The sequence below is a fragment of the Macrosteles quadrilineatus genome, unplaced genomic scaffold, assembly GCF_028750875.1.
Source record: "Macrosteles quadrilineatus isolate MER2022 unplaced genomic scaffold, UCM_ALF_1.0 Scaffold_2__2_contigs__length_208266976, whole genome shotgun sequence".
NCBI lineage: Eukaryota > Metazoa > Arthropoda > Insecta > Hemiptera > Cicadellidae > Macrosteles > Macrosteles quadrilineatus.
This window is the reverse complement of record NW_026542595.1, coordinates 166468228-166483600: the sequence shown is the minus strand read 5'-3', so window position 1 is coordinate 166483600 and position 15373 is coordinate 166468228. Positions and strand designations below refer to the sequence as shown.

The 15373-nt window shown below is 35.5% G+C and overlaps 1 protein-coding gene across 1 annotated transcript in view; it reads left to right on the top strand.

Annotated features, from left to right (window-relative positions):
- LOC128986385 (transmembrane protein 87A-like) overlaps positions 1–14577 on the top strand; it is a 28845-nt gene extending 14268 nt beyond the window's left edge. Inside the window, exons 9-16 of the mRNA XM_054406737.1 lie at positions 1426–1644; positions 1924–2044; positions 3022–3125; positions 4875–4954; positions 5602–5672; positions 6287–6339; positions 6871–6898; positions 13524–14577. Coding sequence (XP_054262712.1) covers positions 1426–1644; positions 1924–2044; positions 3022–3125; positions 4875–4954; positions 5602–5672; positions 6287–6339; positions 6871–6898; positions 13524–13565 — 718 coding nt within the window. The 3' untranslated portion in view covers positions 13566–14577. The remainder of the gene's footprint in view (positions 1–1425; positions 1645–1923; positions 2045–3021; positions 3126–4874; positions 4955–5601; positions 5673–6286; positions 6340–6870; positions 6899–13523) is intronic.
- Positions 14578–15373: the final 796 nt, after the last annotated feature.

Sequence of the window (15373 nt, the reverse complement as noted above, 5' to 3'; positions counted from 1 at the left end):
GAAGAAGATTTTTACGGTTTCTTCCAAATCATTTAAAACCCATTGGCAACTCAATCAAATTTAAAAACAAATTAAAAAATTATCTCATAGAAATCGCTCCCTACTCCATTAAAGAGGTGTTTCCCCAATTAACCTGATTTTATTTTTAGTTTCTTAGTATTATATAAGTTGTAATTTTAGCTTATAACTTTATTTACTAGGTTAGGAATCTGACACTATTCAATGTACAATGTACAATTGTTGAATAAAGATATTGAAATGAAATGAAATAGTCCTGTGAGTGTTTGGATTTTAAAATTTTGAAAATGTAATTTACAAGGACTTCTGGGGTGGGAATTAGTCGTAATTCGGATGATTCTTTTCTGAAGTCTGAAAATAGTTTTTGCATCAGTTGCCTGTCCCCACAAAATCACACCATACCTCAAGATGGATTCTACATACGCATGATAAACCATTTTAAGTACTTCAATGGTGACACATTTTCCCAATGGTGAGACTTATTATTTTGTCATAGAGGTGGGAACCAGGCAGAATAGAAGTGGATGAAGTTAAGAACGTGACGTTGGTTTCAGATTTGTGCTGTAATTGGAAATAGATGGAAACCTTGATTCACAGACAACCCTTGTGATTAACAAACATGTCTCAGAGTAAAATGAGATTTTTTTGATTGTGGTGTGAGTAGCCTCCAGATTGCGAATAATAACTAGTGATAGTGGTTTAAATACCTTATTCTTGCAATCCTATTGTTGTCTTCTCAACTAGTTTCGACCTGATAGGAGGTCATCATCAGGTGTACAAGGATGATATTACTTCATATGAAGGTCGTCAGTAACAGTTTTTTTACATTTAAACAAACACACGACGAATAAACACATAGTGCGCACACATATACGGCCGATAAAATATAACAAGTTCTAGACGAGTCTATACGCAACTTCCGCATTTTCAACACGGGCCCGCTTGTCAAGTTCGTTGTTATATTTTATCAGCTGTATATGTGTGCGCACTATGTGTTTATTCGTCGTGTGTTTGTTTAAATGTAAAAAACTGTTACTGACGACCTTCATATGAAGTAATATCATCCTTGTACACACCTGATGATGACCTCCTAGCAGGTCGAAACTAGTTGTGAAGACAACAATAGGATTTCAAAAATAAGATATTTAAACCACTATCACTAGATTTTTTTAAATAATTTTTTTGAAGCTTAATCTGCAAAGTTATAACTCAGATGTATACTGTGGTGAGAACAGATTAGCCCAAACTATTTAAAACAAAAATTTTCTCCAAAATGATGTATTAGAATTTTTTTCACTCAAATTAAGTGTATTGTGTAATAAATAATAATCAACTAGGCTAACAGCAGTAGGTATGCATGACAATTTTGAAAAGTCAAATACACCATTTGCTCATTGGTGTGTCCAGGCCCCGGCTAGGACCCATGCTGCACCGCACAGTGGCCACAGGCATCTTGTATTTCCTACTGGCTGCGTCGGAGGCCTACCTGCGCGTGATGCGGCCCAAGAGTGACCCGGCCAATCAGATGTTGATGGCCAGCGTGCCCTTGGCCGTGCTGGACTCTGCCATCTGTTGGTGGATCTTCACCAGTCTGGTGCAGACGACGAGAACATTGAGGCTGCGGAGGTGAGCTGACATTAGAGTTCAAGGCAAAGATAAGTGTTGAATGGAAGAGATTTTAGCGTTGTTACTGAATAATATCAGCTAGTTTCTATTAAGACAGAAATTTACGTATTACACACCCCTATTGGAAAACTTTTTTTACACATTGCTTTAATTGAAATTCAATTAATTTCTAATTTCCCACTTAACCTCAAATACTTGGTTACGAGTACAGATTCACTGCCCCCACCTATTGGTAGGATAAGCTATAGTTGGTAATCTAATTGTTTTTTTCATTTTCAGGAACATGGTGAAACTCAACCTGTACAGGCACTTCACTAACACTCTGATCTTCGCAGTAATTTCATCAGTAGTCTTTATGCTGTACTCTATCAAGGCTCATTACCTCGTAAACTGTTTTACAGTAAGTTCACACATAAGAAATATTTATTGTATTATCGTAAATATTTACTGTATTACTAAACTATTCTATGTGTCTAAAACACATAGAATAGTTTAAGTTCTGACAAACTATTTGTACATATAGTCGAGTCTAGACTATCCAATCTAAACCTGTTGAAAGACCAAATAACACAGAACACAATTAATACAAACAAACCATTATAAACCTTAACATTACATTATACAAATAACTTTTTCAGAAGAGGAAAAAACAAAAAACCACAGTTAAGGATGTGAGGTTAGTTTATAGCTTTACTCACTAGTGTTTTAATTTACTGAACAAAAATAATCACAAAACTCAAAAATCACAAAAACCAACATAACGTACAAAAACTGACAAACGTAACGTCACCTGAATGTCTGATATAAAACAGGCTAATGATGCAGAGTTCCGGCTACTGCAGGACGTAGCGGCAACACGGGATAAGATTGTTAAAATAACGCCCGACGACTGAACCTGACTTTCAATATGTACAATGCAGATAGTTTTCATTTATCTATGACTCTCTCAATACCAGAAACTCATTTGAACACAATTTAATTGTGTAGGAAAACTTTAAATAGTGGCGGCCCTCTTCTGAGAAAGATCCAAATCACTGTCTGTTGAAACAAAAAGGAACTACAGTCAATTGCAGATACCTGAAGACTTTGTATGTTCTGAATGAAAAGGGGTTGTCTCGATGCACTCGGTAGGGTGTACAATTGTCACAAAGAAAAAACATGCAATCTTACAGTACTCAATATTTTACCAGTAGGTAGGGCCTTATAAACCATGGGCTGGATAAATGTGACTCTGCTCCAAAAAGAAACCGTTCCCTTGTTAAACACGTCCTAAAATAACTTAGCTTTGGTTTTGATGAAAGAAAAAAATAAATATTCAAATAACATTAGTAAAATATTAAAAATAATATGTAAAAATTAGATTTGACTCTTTTCTAGGCTTGGAAAGAGCTTTGGATTGATGATGCGTATTGGAAACTTCTGTTCTCTGTGATTCTTCTAGTCATCATGATTCTGTGGAGGCCGACCAACAACAATCAAAGGTAATAGTATACATTTATTGTTAATCTAAAACACATTTATATAAGACTGTTTTGCTAATGAGTTAAAAAAATATTATAGTTTGAGAACTTAACGAAAACATGAAAATTTAATGTCATGATTTTAAACTACAAACTTATGATTTAGAATGCCAATGTGAAGCATTTGTAGCAATTTTGTTCATGGAAAGTAGCCTTTGCGGTAGTCTTCTATGTAAGATTTAAGTCCGGAGCTAAATACAGACTCGTTTTACAAATGTCAGTTATTTATTATTATTATGTAAAGGGACGATGTGTATGGTGTGAATGGCTGCTAATATTTATAAATCACTTTGCTAAACGTATTAGCCTATATAAAATGCTATGTTATCGTAATGAATGGTGCTTAAAAACTCTTAACACAAAACAAGTCATCATGTTTTGGTGATAGGTCAGGTTTTACTGATAGATATTGCCTCAGGGTTTCTGTACTCTGCATCCTTTACAACTTTGTAGAAAAGTAATAGATTTCATATCAATAAGCAATATTTATCTTTACAAATATGTCAATTGAAGTAGTTTGGTAGACACAATATGACATTGTCTGAAAATTACTGAAAGTATGAATTTAGATTGAATTCAAATTCTATTATTTTATACATGTGAGTACCCTTTTCTTCATTCTTGTAAAACAATGGCGACAAAAAAACATCAACCTACTTTTGGTGTATGTCACCAAAATACCAGTTTGACTTTTTTAAGGTGTCAGTTATTTTTTAATGTAAGAATTTTAAGGAAGGTGATAGAAGTTGATTGTGTTTCTTTCCATCACCAGCCCAAAATGTTCTGGTCAGTGCCTTGTCTCCTTTTTGTCCCTGTGGGGGGGGGGGGGGGTCCGTTTACATCTATTTATTTTTGTATTTTTTATTCTTTATGAATTTTGAAATATTTAGCATTAGATCCAGTAATGTAAAATGCAGTATTAGTTACGCAGGTTAGGTTTTGTTTAGTTTTGTTAACATTATATCAACCTGTCAATTTCATCTAGTGTAGTTAGAAGGATATTTTTTATAAATGTAAACTATTGTAGAACCCTTTATCTGACCTCGGCATACCTCGGAATATCGGTTCTTCCGTTCTTAGGTACCAAAAGCTATACATTGTGCGAACGGCTCGATTTCTGAGCCTTGCCTTGCCTCTCTTACAAGCTTGAGAGTTTGAATTCTTAGTCAGAAAATTGAGCTTGAGCTTCTCATTTTACAATCACAATGTAATCACAATTGCAGGACTTATCTTTGAAAATCGCACAATCCAAAATTTCAGCATTCATTACGAATGACGAGCATAAAATTTCAGTGGTCGCAGGAAGTCCCAGCGCATAGTCATAATTACATTTAGGCAGCCGCTGTAATGATGTTTACATTGCCTAGTATACATTAGGATTATGCCGTGATCGCTGAAGACTAGGATGATGACAAACGACTGCGGAATGATTTTTCTGTGACTGCAGGATTTGTTTAAGATTTTCCTGTGATTCTGGGAAACTTGTTATGGTCATAACAGAAGACTCCTGATATCCAAACTTTTGGGCGTTATGACCATGTCTCGGTCCTGTCATGGTCGGTTAGTTTAGACAAACTCTCTTTGGTTAAATGTTATGCTTCCAATTACTTTTATATCACATAAAATATTCCCCAAGATTACTTTTATAAACACTTTTAAATATAAAATAAATACTTTTAGCTGGTTACTAAACATTGGCGAATGTTGTAGATATGCATTTACGCCTCTCCTAGACGCTCCAGAAGACGGGGACGATGAAGAAGAAGAATATTTTGTCAGTGATGCTTATGGTGAGATACTTAAATAAAATACCAGTGAAATGTGACTAATCTACTCACAATTTTAAGTTTTGTGCTTTAAGATTGTTATTTATCAGTGTGGTGACATGCAAGACCTTATTGTTTTCTTTAATCTATTTGTTTATTAGATATCTATTAGACGTAGTGATATGATTTAACTATGACCTAGTCTTATAGTTTTCTACTGATGCAATTTTGTTATAATGTAATCAAGTAGACCTACTTAATATGCTTGTACCACTAAACCATATGTATTACTCTACACCACTAAACTAGATTTTAGACCTTGTAGTTAGCAAGTACGTAAAGCTTTATTGAAAAAAAGTTAAAGCATCTTGCTGATTGCTGCATTAAAATGTTTTCTGCATTCTGAAAAAATAAAGACATTCACGTCTAAGCCAGCAAAGTGGGAACCTTTTTCTTTAAGCAAAGTCATTTAGTTGGTTCAGTTTAATTAAAACATTGCAATAGCGTGTACTAGGGCAGTAGTTTAAAAGGGATGTTTTTGTGCATTCAAACTGGTATTTTGGTTAAGTTGATGTGTAACTTTCTCAGTGCTACTTTTTAATAGTTGATCAATATGTAACAATTATTTAATGATCAAGCATATTTGTATTCAAAGATAATGCCTTTTTCAGGGGTCAAAATGAGAGGGGGCCTCAATTCAGGAACGAGTTCTCCAAAGCAGAAATTGTCGATGAATTCAGCGGTAAGTGAAAACCAATGAACCAAAATGACAAAAATTTTTGTTTCTAGGAATTTTTCTCTTGACAATAAAACTGTGTTCTTTGACAATTAGTTTAAGCAAATTTCAAATTACAGTCAGCTTACATAATTCCCAACCTAATTTTTGTTTATTTATTCTTGCTAATTGCCAAAGGAATTACAAAAATGAACGTATAAAAAATAAATGTCATATTTAACAATCACAAATAAATATTATTATAGCCACACTAATTTAGGATTGAGTTGTTAAAAGGTAAATTTTCACACTTTAATGACTTTAAAGTTGTATTACTGACAGCTTCTTACTTTTTAATTTTTTTTTTTTAATCTGATGATCAAAAAATAGATTTGATTTCCAAGTTTATGTTTGATTTGACACACTTAAACGTTTTTTCTAGTGTATTTCGTAATATTTGTGTATAAAATAATTGCTCAAAACTAAATTTAGAAAAACACTTTCTGTAATGGCTTTTATTCCATAGATATTTGGCTATTTTAAAACTTCAGTGAACCAAGTCATGCGTCATGATAGGTATACTCTAATAGATTGATATATGCTGTGGTTTTTAATTGACAGTACTCAATGTGGTTTTACAGGAGGAGGATTTGAAATGGGTGGAGGAAAACATCCCAACGTCCTTAGCAGACAGGTAAGAAGGACACCAATTACAAATTTACTTTTGAAACTTTTTTGAGGCTGAAAAATCAGTTCTTGTCTTTCTCATACTGTTAATAAAACATACTATACCTGTGCCATACATTATTTTCAAACATCAGTATTATTTTATTTCACAAACAATATGGATTTATTTTAAACAAAAAGTATAAATTTATTTGTATTAATACATTTAATAAATCATATCACAAAAAAATATTTCACATTTAAAATATCCTACTAATCCATTTTAAGGAACGTAGTTAAAACATTTTACATAACTTATCATAAAAGAAACTTAACTTTAACATGATTTTTTGTTTGAAATAATTTAATTACATTCACTATCCAACAAAAAATATTGAAAAAATGGCAAGAATGTTATTTTGGTTCATTGTCTAAGCTAGGCTATAGCAAGTTTTAGGTTTTTAAATTTAAATGGATCCATAAAGTTATATTATTTAGTGTAAACAATTTTAGGCTACATTTAAAAACCAAAGTTCTAATCATTAAATGTTTTTTTCAGTGCTTTACCCATTTTGGATTCCGACGAGGTAAGTTGAACAAGTTTATTTTCAATTTTATTACAATTCTAATTTTAAATTTACTCTACCAAAATGTAACAGTTTTTATCTCAAATCCATGTTTATATGACAGGGATTTCTTATATTTGAGCCTAACTAGGTTAATCTTTGTTACATTATTTCCAAACACTTATTTACACATTTATTGTTTTGGAGTCTTGTATTTTACGTTGATTTTAGGCGGTTGATTTGTTAGAATTTAATCTAGTTTATAAATGTGGTTTTGGGAGTCTGAATGTGGCATACTAGGTTGGAACATTTAAGTTCCGCTCCTAATGTGCTCCCGGTCATTCCTAGACGGAACTGTTCCGTTCCTAGGACATTGCTTCTATAGTTTGAAATCATTCCGAGGGATTGCAGCACTTGTCACGTCAATATTTTTATCTATGTCCATCTGCATAGGTTGTTATTGCTGTATTTTAGTTTCTTTTTTCTTTGGTTGCCTAACCTCTTTAGGGGGGAAAAATAGTAAACAACAAGTGAGTTTTGAGGTAATTTTTCAATTTTTGTGTCAAAATGTAGCGTCTGTCTGATCATTAAAAATTGTCATTCAATTTCAATTATACTTTGAGACATAATATTAATGAATAAGGAAATTATAGTTGTTTTTGTAAGTCACACTAAATGGGAGAAAATATCCATTCCTCTATGTAATCAGCTAGAGCAATAAAAGTATGTCAATGGGTCAAACGCCATAGGTAAGTCAATGGGTCAAAGGCTGTAGGTATGTCAATGGGTCAAACGCCATAGGTATTTCAATGGGTCTAAGTCTGTGGGTATGTCAATGGTTCAAAGGCCATGGGTATGTCAATGGGTCTAAGCCCATAGGTATGTTGATGGGTCAAAGTCCATAGGTATGTCAATGGGTCAAAGGCTATAGGTATGTCAATGGGTCAAAGGCTATAGGTATGTCAATAGTTCAAAGGCCATAGGTATGTAAATGGGTCAAAGACCATAGGTACGTCAATGGGTCAAAGGGTGTAGGTATGTCAATGGGTCAAAGGCTATAGGTACGTCAATGGGTCAAAGGCCATAGGTATGTCAATGGGTCAAAGTCCATAGGTATATAATTGAGCGGAGCGAGCGAAGCGAGCGAAGCTCTTATACGTCGACTTTTATGCATTTCGTAATACGCAAACTCCTCCTAGACGGCTGAATCAATCGTTTTCAAATTTTGCATGGTGATAAAGACCATATCGGTGAGTGCCAACATCTATATGGCGTTAAAAAAGTCTCTCAGGAATCCGTAGAAAAATGAAACTGAAAATCACATTTTCTTAACATTAGTCTTATGGGTTGCTAGGTAACCATGTTGGCTGAATTAAATAACAAGTAAAAAGTAAACAAAAGATTTGAAGTTTTAGCATGTGTTCATAATAAGCCAACTACCCACAGTATACTAGGAAATTACAAATACAGTACAAAAGGAAAAACATCACTTGTTAATATTGAGCAAAGATTATACTTAAGATTACTCGATACATTGTAGTCAAGGGTAGCAGTGTGAAGTCTAGGATCTGTTTATGACGAATACATTAAGGTATCTGCAATCCTAAAATGCTATTGGAAGGGAAGGAAACAGGACCGTGACGTAGGAAGTAGTGAAGGAAGTAGTAAAGGCAATCATAAAATGCTATGGGAATAGAGGGAAACAGGTCCGTGACGTAGGAAGTGATATGAAGGAAGTAGTAAATGCGAGCAGTCCGGAGTGTGGGGACTGTTTATGACGATAAGATTAGGGTATCTGCAATCCTAAAATGCTATGGGAAGGGAGGAAAACAGGTCCGCGACGTAGGAAGTGGTGAAGGAAGTAGTCAAGGCGAGTAGTCCGGAGTGCGGGAACTGTTTATGACGATTAGATTAAGGTATCTGCAATCTTTAAGTGCAATGGGAAGGGAGGGAAATAGGTCCGCGACGTAGGAAGTGGTGAAGGAAGTAGTCAAGGCGAGCTGTCCGGAGTGTTGGAACTATTATGACGATTAGATAAGGGTATGGGCAATCAAAAATGCTATGGGAAAGGGAGGGAAACAGGCCCGTGACGTAGGAAGTGGTGAAGGAAGTAGTCAAAGCGAGCTGTCCGGAGTGTGGGAACTGTTTATGACGATAAGATAAGGGTATGGGCAATCCTAAAATGCTATGGGAAGGGAGGGAAAGAGGTCCGCGACGTAAGAAGTGGCGAAGGAAGTAGTCAAGGCGAGCTGTCAGGAGTGAGGGAACTGTTTATGGCGATTAGATAAGGGTATGGGCAATCCTAAAATGCTATGGGAAGGGAGGGAAACAGGTCCGTGACGTAAGAAGTGGTGAAGGAAGTAGTCAAGGCGAGCTGTCTGGAGCGTGGGAACTGTTTATGATGATTAGATTAAGGTATTTGCAATCCTAAAATGCTATGGAAAGGGAGGAAAAAAGGTCCGCGACGTAGGAAGTGGTGAAGGAAGTAGTCTAGGTGAGTTGTCCGGAGTGTTGGAAATGTTTATGACAATTAGATTAAGGTATCAGCAAACCTAAAATGCTACGGGAAGGGAGGAAAACAGGTCCGCGACGTAGGAAGTGATGAAGGAAGTAGTCGAGGTGAGCTGTCCGGAGTGTGGGAACTGTTTATGACGATTAGATTAAGGTATTTGCAATTCTAAAATGCTATGGAAAGGGAGGAAAATAGGTCCGCGACGTAGGAAGTGGTGAAGGAAGTAGTCTAGGCGAGTTGTCCGGAGTGTTGGAAATGTTTATGACAATTAGATTATGGTATCAGCAAACCTAAAATGCTACGGGAAGGGAGGAAAACAGGTCCGCAACGTAGGAAGTGATGAAGGAAGTAGTCAAGGCGAGCTGTCCGGAGTGTGGGAACTGTTTATGACGATTAGATAAAGGTATTTGCAATCCTAAAATGCTTTGGGAAAGGGAGGGAAACAGGTCCGCGACGTAGGAAGTGGTGAAGGAAGTAGTCAAGGCGAGTAGTCCGGAGTGTGGGAACTGTTTATGACGATTAGATTAAGGTATCTGCAATCTTTAAATGCAATGGAATGGAGGGAAACAGGTCCATGACGTAGGAAATTGTGTAGGATGTAGATGTGTGGATTTATGTATCTCCAATACTACGGTGCTTTCAGAGTGAACTAATGATTTTCCCCGAGCAAAGCTCGGTCCCCAGGTACTATAATCAAATGACGACACTAGCTTGAGGTTCGTGACGTATGAAGAGGTCAAGGAAGTAGTAAAGGTGAACAGTCTGGAGTGTGGAAACTGTTTATGACGATTAGATTAGGGTATCTGCAATCCTAAAATGCTATGGGAAGGGAGGAAAACAGGTCCGCGACGTAGGAAGTGGTGAAGGAAGTAGTCAAGGCGAGTAGTCCGGAGTGCGGGAACTGTTTATGACGATTAGATTAAGGTATCTGCAATCTTTAAGTGCAATGGGAAGGGAGGGAAACAGGTCCGCGACGTAGGAAGTGGTGAAGGAAGTAGTCAAGGCGAGCTGTCCGGAGTGTTGGAACTATTATGACGATTAGATAAGGGTATGGGCAATCAAAAATGCTATGGGAAAGGGAGGGAAACAGGCCCGTGACGTAGGAAGTGGTGAAGGAAGTAGTCAAAGCGAGCTGTCCGGAGTGTGGGAACTGTTTATGACGATAAGATAAGGGTATCTGCAATCCTAAAATGCTATGGGAAGGGAGGAAAACAGGTCCGCGATGTGGGAAGTGGCGAAGGAAGTAGTAAAGGCGAGCTGTTCGGAGTGTGGGATCTGTTTATGACGATTAGATTCAGGTATCTGCAATCTTAAAATGCTATGGGAAGAGAGGGAAACAGATCCGCGACGTAGGAACAGGTGAAAGAAGTAGTAAGGTGAGCAGTGTGGAGTGTGGGAACTGGAAACCGTTTGTAGCAGTTTTAATGTATCTGCAATGCTGAAATGCTATGAGAAGGGATGGAAGCATGCCCAAGACATAGGAAATTGTGAAAGAAGTAGTAAAGTCTAGCAGTACGGACAGTGGGGATGTTTGTTGCAATTAGATTAACGTATCTAAAATACTAAAATGCTATGGAAAGCGATGAATACAGGTCCACGACGTAAGTGGTGAAGGAAGTAGTAAAGGCTGGCAGTGCAGAGTGGGGGAACCGTTTGAGCAGATGGATAAGTGTATTTGTAATACTTAAATGCTATGAGAAAGGAAGGAAACAGGCCAATGACGTAGTAAATGGTGAAGGAAGTAGTAAGGCTAACAGCGCAGAGTGTGGGAACTGTCTTTGGCAATTACATTAATGTATCTGCAATCCTAAAATGCTATGGGAAGAGAGGGAAACAGGTCCACGACGTAGGGTGTGGTGAAGGAAGTAGTAAATGTGAGCAGTGTTGAGTTTGGGAATGGATTAATGTATCTGCAATGCTAAAATGTTACGGGAAGAGACTGTAGACTGTAATATGTTAAAAATGATTACGAAGCACAAATCGATACATATTTTCGATACATGCAATCGTTTACAATCGAAATTTACAACTGAGTTGACAACAGCTGATTTTTACTCCATAGAGGCTAAAAACGATTTTTACTCCCTAAATATCAAAAATGCTACTTTAGACCCGCAGCGCATGCATGAAAAAATACTGTTTTTACTGCAGTAAGACAAAAACAATATAATATGAACCCTTGATGACTCCGCTCAATTTTGTGGATGCCTCTGCGAACGCCACCTAGTATAATAGGTTACGTACCTTATTCCGTCTTCAGTCTTAACTTAGTCAATGCTGGATGACTAGTTTCGGGAACAAAGTCCCATTATCAAATCCTTATTAAAACATCAATTGAATATGGTCAAATATCCGACGTAAGTCTTCATCAATGTATACATGCAGGTTGACGACACATAAAGTTTACACATTTTACATAAATATAGTTACAAAAACAATTACGATAGGCCGGCCACATTGAATACGGGACAAACCGACGCAGGCGGACACGACAGAACTATCCATTGTCCAGTTGGTGACATTGACCTTGGGGGAGGGGGTACGTCAGCTGATAAAGACTTCTAGTATCTCTGATGTCAATGTTTTCAATTCTATCAAATAAAATATTTGAACCATAGTTTAGTTTTTCATTCAAAACGTCTTGAGAGGATTTTTTATTAGCTTTATAAATTTCAAGACTCTCTAAGACGTTCATGAGCGGACCTTTACTGCATTTGTGCAAGATTTGTAAATTATCTTGGCAACTGTTTACATTGTGATTGGAATTTACTAGATGTTCTGCAAATTTGGATCGTTGTAATGACAGTTTAGGTTTAAGTAGGTGTTCTTTAAATCTGGTATTAAAGGAGCGTCCCGATTGGCCTATGTATAATTTGGAGCAATCATTGTGGCCGGCCTATCGTAATTGTTTTTGTAACTATATTTATGTAAAATGTGTAAACTTTATGTGTCGTCAACCTGCATGTATACATTGATGAAGACTTACATCGGATATTTGACCATATTCAATTGATGTTTTAATAAGGATTTGATAATGGGACTTTGTTCCCGAAACTAGTCATCCAGCATTGACTAAGTTAAGACTAAAGACGGAATAAGGTACGTAACCTATTATATTATATTCAATTATCAGTCTTGGTGGCAAAGATGTTTAAAAGTTCCATAGGTATGTCAATGGTTTAAAGGCTATAGGTATGTGAATGGGTCAAAGGCCATAGGTATGTCAATGGGTCAAAGGCTATAGGTATGTTGATGGGTCAAAGTCCATAGGTATGTCAATGGGTCAAAGGCTATAGGTATGTCAATGGGTCAAAGGCTATAGGTATGTCAATAGTTCAAAGGCCATAGGTATGTCAATGGGTCAAAGACTATAGGTACGTCAATGGGTCAAAGGCCATAGGTATGTCAATGGTTTAAAGGCTATAGGTATGTCAATGGATCAAATGCCATAGGTATGTCAATGGGTCAAAGGCCATAGGTATGTGAATGGGTCAAAGGCCATAGGTATGTCAATGGGTCAAAGGCTATAGGTATGTTGATGGGTCAAAGTCCATAGGTATGTCAATGGGTCAAAGGCTATAGGTATGTCAATGGGTCAAAGGCTATAGGTATGTCAATAGTTCAAAGGCCATAGGTATGTCAATGGGTCAAAGGATATAGGTATGCCAATGGGTCAAAGGCTATAGGTACGTCAATGGGTCAAAAGCCCTAGGTATGTCAATGGGTCAAAGTCCATAGGTATGTCAATGGGTCTTTGACCCGTAGGTATGTCAATGGTTTAAAGGCTATAGGTATGTTAATGGATCGAAGGCCATAGGTATGTCAATGGGTCAAAGGCCATAGGTCAATGGGACAAAGGCCAAAATGTACAATAGTTCATATTCTGCCAGTAACGTTTGGCTTTTTGCCTTGTCAAAATGCAACAACGCAATACACAATGCCTTGTCATGTGAAGTGTATCAAAAGCTTTAAATATCCTATACAGCATGAGTGGAAACATTTTCATAATTACTATCAACTAAAAGTTTACTATCAGTATCAATAGATAATGTATAATAATTGGTGAAAATGTAAATATTGCCTGCTTAGCTTTAGTGTCATTTAAATTAACCGTTGGTCATTTTTAAATTCCAGGAAATAATGAACACAAAGTTCGAACTGTCGAAGATGCAGTAACCCTGGTGGAGTTCTGCGATCGTGATGTGTAAAGTAGTATTAGTTAATCCTATTTATTTGTAGAATCCCACTGAATTAAGCCACCTATTTGGCTTACACATGTTTATTTTAGGGAATCGTCAATGTATAAACATTTGTCTACTTGCTTTGTGAAAAAGATTGTGTTGTAAGAACTACAACGCTGTGATCATGGACTTAAACTGAATGACGCAATATGAATTTTTATTTAAAAGTTATTTTTGTGTGTGGGTTGTCTCAAATAACTTGTATACAGGTTTAAATTTAATTTACCTTAGGGGAATATTTAATAGTTTTTTGGAAGAATACTGTACAATGTGGTTACTTTGACTATCCTATAATGTTGACGAACAAGTACTCATTATTAATATTTTAATCGTTCGCAGATTGTTGTAAAAGCTTGATTTAATAATTTAATAACATAAGATTTCTATAAACTGAAGTTAGAAGGACTGTCCAAAAATGCCTAAGCAAACAATTAAAACCTTTTTTATTTTGAGGTAAAATGGTCTTTTACTACACTACACTTCTGGAGGTACACTACAAATCTGTGTACAAACGTACCTTAATATGATACCACCTAACAAATTTCTGGAATTATTTTGATCATAAGTTTGGTTAAATGTACACACTTTCCAAATTTCACTCGACATAAAAATGTATTTTTTTAAATTTGTTTTTTTTTATATTTTGTATTTTCTTGTTTTGTTACCTAAATATGTTTTAAGATATGTTGAAATTTGAAATAGGCTAAATGCATTGTAGACCCATTAAAGTAATACGGGTTAAAATGCAAAGCATCACTATTTCTTTGTTTTATTTGTTGATATAAAATTTACAAGATTTAAAATCCTAGATCTTCCTAAGTATTCTACCTGATAAAAATTTAAAATATGAAACTGTTCCAATAATCTGCTAAAAAGGTTTTTTATTTATTTCTTTGATTTCCTTTCCCGGTATGTTTTGCAATTCGCTTTTCGTTTATTCTCCAAAGCCCACTAGACTAATAATATTTATATAATAATTTTTTTTATGTAATGTACAAAAAAACTTGTATAAAAATATTGTGATAAAATAAAAATTTGCTTGAAATTTAAAGTAACAATTTATTGGATTACAATTCTCAACCATGTGGTTTCAAAATAATATTAAACATAGGATATAAATAATCTTTATAATACGTTTTGACTTGTTAGTCTGTTCTATAAAAACTAAAGTTAAAATAACATAGTGAAAAACATAAAACAAATTGTGCGTTATTGTTTAATGTACTAATTTAATGTAATAATACATTTTCACTTTTTGCTTAGGTAATTGTTTATTTAGTGATTAATTAGTTGGCTATGCAGGTGAAGTGTATGAAGAAATTATGCCAAAATGATGAAAAACAGGGATTTGCTTAAAATACCTCGTTAGCCTAATATCCAAGTATTAAGTGCAATTTATATTCCCGTCTTTTTAAATATAGCAAAAAGTAGATTTTACAATACTGCTATTGCATGAGCTGCTAGTTGAAAAATTTTACTGTAGTTAAACAGTTTAGGCCTTTTTGAATTTCATGTAGAGCTTTATACATGTATATTTAAACCCTACACTAATAAGTTTTCCAATGTTTTTTTTTTTAAATCTTCCATCAGCTTTTATTAGTAACACCTCAAATAAGTAATAAGTACAATGGGGAAATAGTGAAAATACAGGTGTTTGCCATTGATGTTCACATTCTCGACATTTTTTCCTTCTAAACACTTTTCTCTTTGCCACTATTTTCTCTTTTTACATGGTATGTAGGC